General features: G+C 55.3%; 1 protein-coding gene across 1 annotated transcript in view; it reads left to right on the forward strand.

Annotated features, from left to right (window-relative positions):
* Positions 1 to 4,364, forward strand: part of TMEM173 (transmembrane protein 173) — a gene marked incomplete at its 5' end in the record, with an annotated part of 7,827 nt that overhangs the window by 1,932 nt on the left and 1,531 nt on the right. The window contains 4 exons of the mRNA XM_009706738.1: positions 15 to 259; positions 1,336 to 1,516; positions 2,424 to 2,532; positions 2,691 to 2,929. Of these exons, the coding sequence (XP_009705040.1) occupies positions 15 to 259; positions 1,336 to 1,516; positions 2,424 to 2,532; positions 2,691 to 2,929 (774 nt within the window). The remainder of the gene's footprint in view (positions 1 to 14; positions 260 to 1,335; positions 1,517 to 2,423; positions 2,533 to 2,690; positions 2,930 to 4,364) is intronic.

The following is a 4,364-nucleotide window of genomic DNA, read 5'->3' on the forward strand; positions in this document are numbered from 1 at the left end:
CCTCTCTGCTGCAGATGTCTCAGAAATTGTGGCAGCCAAGCCACCCCACCACCTTGCTCATCCCCAAAGCCCGAGGAGGGCGAACGCAGTGTGCCGTGTACCTGCTCCTGGCTCTGTGTGCCACAGCACTGTACCTCGCCGGGGAGCCCCTTGTGCCCACCGCTCGCAGCCTCGCTTTCCACTTTGGGGCCCTGCAGATCGGGGCACTGCTCAAGGGCATCTGCTACCTGGCAGAGGAGATCTTCCACCTCCAATCCAGGTGAGCCAGCATGGGGGTGGCTGTCTCCCAGCAGGCTCCTGGGACCACCCTAGGGACAAGGGCATAACAGCCTCTGGGTGTTGTGGGGGGATCTGCTCCTTGTCTCTATGCCCACGCATGCTCTCTGTGACAATGCTCTCCTCTGCCCCAGCAGCACACACTGCTCTCCATCACCTTCCTGTCTCTCTCATCTCTTCCTCCCTCTCCTCCTCTCCCTGTCTCCTGCCTGCCCAGCTCCCTCATATGTCTATGGAACTCTCCTTCTCCTCTCCGTGGTAGCTCCCTAGTGTGCCCTTTCCCTGGGGAACAGATCTCGGCCCCTAGCCTTTCACCACCATTCACTGCTGGAGGGCACAGGACTGTTGGAGTTAGTCTCCCCTTGCTGCCCAGGGCAGCAAGTGAAAGAGCAAGTGAAATACTCGTGGTATTTCTGTCTCTTTCACTTCTGCTGTCCAGCCTTTTCTGGAGAAGACTCCGGAGAGACCTTATAGCATCCTTCCAGTACCTAAAAGGGCCTACAAGAAATCTGGGGAGGGACTTTTTACAAGTGCATGTAATGATAAGACAAAGGGTAATGGCTTTAAACTGGAAGAGGGAAGATTTAGATGAGATATCAGGAAGAAATTCTTCAAGGTGAGGGTGGTGAGGCAGTGGCAGAGGTTGCCCAGAGAAGCTGTGGCTGCCCCATACCCGGAAGGGTTCAAAAAGTGTTCAAGGCCAGGGTGGATGGGGTTGTGAGCAACCTGGTCTGGTGGGAGGTGTCCCTGTCCATGGCAGGGGGTTTGGAACTAGACGGTCTTTAACATCCCTTCCAACCCAAACCTTTCTATGATTCTATGATTTTATGACATTGCATCTGAGACCCACGGGTGCTGCAAGAGACCCAAGCCCTCTCTTTGCTGGGGGGACCCAGGATGCACTGAGCAGGGTCCCACAAGGCTCCCTGCCTCTGTACTGCTCTAGAAGCTCAGCAGCACTGGCAGGGAGGTGGGAGCATCCCCATGCCAGTGCCCCATGAGCTGCAGATGGCCGGCAGGTGGCCACCAGTCTGTCTCCTATCCCTCTCTCCCACCCAGGCACCACGGCAGCTTCTGGAGGGCCCTGAGAGCCTGTTTCCCCCTGTGCTGGCACGGGCCCATGCTGCTCATCTGTGGCTCAGCCTACGTGGCTCTTCTTGATGGACATGGGCAGCCGCTCATCCTCCGCCTCAGCCTGGCCAGCCTGTGCCAGCTCCTCATCCTCGCTCTGGGGCTCCACGTAAGGCACCATCAAACCTCTAGCCTGGCCAGCTTCCCGGGGAAGACTTCAGCTCTGAGCAGTCGTGGGGGCACGTGGCCCGGCTCTGTGTGGCCCCTCTGCACGTACAGCCCACCCTCACACTGCCCTGCAGCAGGAGAAATGCTCTCGTTAGCTCAGCCCTGAAGAGCTGATCTCCTTGGCCCCATACTGCCACGCAGTCTGCAGGAGCGCCAGGCCACCTTTTCATAAGCACAGCTGCCCCGGGGCACTGGCAGAGCCCCGCTGACACAAAAAACAGGGGTATTTTTAAATCTGTCAGTCAAGCTGGTGCCTGAGGGGAAAGGGTAGCCTGTGTGGTCTCCAAAGGGTTAATTATCAGGTGGCTGTGGGCAGCAAAGCCAAGCTCCGGGTACCTCTGCAGCATTGGGAAGGCTTTGCTTTACCCTAGCAGAGCTGGAAGGGGAGAGGGGTCACACAGGCTACAGAAAGGTGCTTTGGGGAGGGCTGCCATCAGGTGCCTATGGGGACTGTAAACCCAGTTCCACCTAAATGAACACACAGAGCTGGCAGGGGCCATTGATGGCCCTGGAAATCCCACCAGGCACTGGGATATCTCCTCCCGCGTACTGGAAGCACTGGGCAGATGCACAAGTTGAACTGGGACACATGATCCCAATGGAGGGTGAAGCCAGAAAAGTGCCTGGCTTGCCCCAGCATCAGCTTCCTCATCTGCAGGGGCTGTGTTGGCTGTCGAGGGCTTTTGGTCCCACTGCCCAATGTGGTGGTGGAAGGGGGCAGCAGGGTCACTCACTCTCCAGATCTCTTTGGAGAAGGCAGCTGCTCTCCAATCCCTGTAGAGAACTGACTGTTGCAGAAGAGCCCAAGTCACTGCTTTCATCACCACTGGTCTGTCTTCCTTTCACAGAAGCCCTCAGCAGTGGAAATATCTGAGATGTCTGAGAGGTCCAAGCAGAATGTCGCTCATGGACTTGCCTGGTCTTATTACGTTGGGTACCTCAGAATAGTCCTGCCACGTACGTAGCTGTTTCCCTGCATTATCATGCCTACAGATACAAGTAGCTCCTAATAACAACTCTCCCACTTTTACAGTGTTAGCAGGGAAATGGGGAGCAAGGTAAAAAGCAGCTGTACTCACGCCAGGCACCTCTGCCCGATGCTGTTCTTCCACCAGGGGTGAAAAAGTCGATGGAGGAATTCATCAGAGCCAACCCCAACAGGCTGGCATGCAGGGAGACCTGGAAGCTCCACATCTTGGTCCCTCTGAGCTGTGATGTCTATGATGACCTGGAGAAAGCTGACAGCAATATCCAGTACCTGACAGACCTCACTGAAACCACCCTGACCCGAGCTGGCACCAAAAAAAGGGTCTACAAACACAGCCTCTACGCAATCAAGGATGAAGACAAGAAGGTATACTGAGCACAGTGACGGGAGAACAGTCAGCATGCACCAGCCCAAAGGTCTTCCTGGCCTCAGATCCCAGCCCAGAAGTGGCCATAAGGGCAGGACAGTGTCTCCTCTCCTATTAGACACTCCCAGCTTTCAGCAGGCTTCTGTGAGGTGCAGAGGTCCTGTTCATGCTGCCCATCTCCCCGTTCCTCCTGGCTGCCTCCTCAGAGGCTCAGCCCTTGCAGGGATGTTGGGATTACTTAACTCCTCCTGGGGTTGATTTAAGTCCAGAAAACAGCAGAAAACTGAGCAGAAAAAGCAGATGTGGGGTACAGAGCATCACTTCCCATAAGACGAATGAGTATTTCCTTTTATTGTGAAGAGGTGCTTGAAAATGTCTGTGTGAGTCATTATACAATTTGACTCTCTCCCATTCCCCCAGTCACCTCTCTTCCAGGCTGACGAGCGCTGAATCCCTCCATCTCGCATTGTGCTCATCTCCTTCCACATCTTCAGGCAGATGGGCCTCTGCCCTTGCACCCTTAGAGGAGGCAACACACTGGTCCTGCTGACATGGCTGTGGATGAAGGAGTCGGCAGAGCGATGCTTCTCACCAGGGTCCCCCTAATTTGCCTTTTGATGCTGGCTGAGCACTGAGCTGCTGCTTTTAAAGCCCTGTCTGCAGGGAATCCAGAGCCTCTTTCCTGGCCCTGTTCCTGGGGATTTACAGTCAGTGTCAGGTTTTTCCCACTACGATGCACGCACTGATGCTGCGTTTCATCTGCCAGTCTCTGCTGAGTCACTTGGCACCAAGTGAGCTCCAGCAGCTCTGCAGCCTGGACCTGCCCTGACCCACGGTGTGTTGTCAGTAAAATCTGTCCCTCCGCTTGCTGCCCAGTTGCCAGTGAACACGTGCATGGCAGCAGTGCTAGCTCCCACCCTTGACTGGCTCCGGGGGTCACTGTGGCAACTGCCTGCCAAAGCCGGTAGCTCTTCCTGCTACTCTGCATTTGCCCAGGGATCTTGTCCATCTTCCTTCTAATTCACTTTAATAAACTTTCCAGTTTGCCCAGTATAAGACTTACTGGTAACCCTGTGCCTCCCTGGAATTTTTATGGCCTTAACAAATCTCTCCTTATTTGTTTGATCAGCTGCCTTCTAGCTGTGCATTCACCTTGCCAGTGTTTACCATCTTCTCTGTTCTCCTACTCTCCATTAGGATGCTCAGACTTCCGCTTGTCTAGCAGAAAAGCGACCAAGAAGGTGTGATCAGACACGGACAAGGGGTGTCTCCATAGGCAACCAAAATCTGTGGGGAAATCACCCCCCAGTCTGCAGCTTGGGAGCACTGACAAAGCCAGTGGCTGCACCCCAGGGCCCCGCAGGAGGGAGGGAGCTCCCTGAGCCCACCCAGCGCACGGGGCACAGCTGTCCCTGCCTACCTGCCAGGCCAGTT

The sequence above is a fragment of the Cariama cristata genome, unplaced genomic scaffold, assembly GCF_000690535.1.
Source record: "Cariama cristata isolate BGI_N322 unplaced genomic scaffold, ASM69053v1 scaffold26668, whole genome shotgun sequence".
Lineage (NCBI taxonomy): Eukaryota > Metazoa > Chordata > Aves > Cariamiformes > Cariamidae > Cariama > Cariama cristata.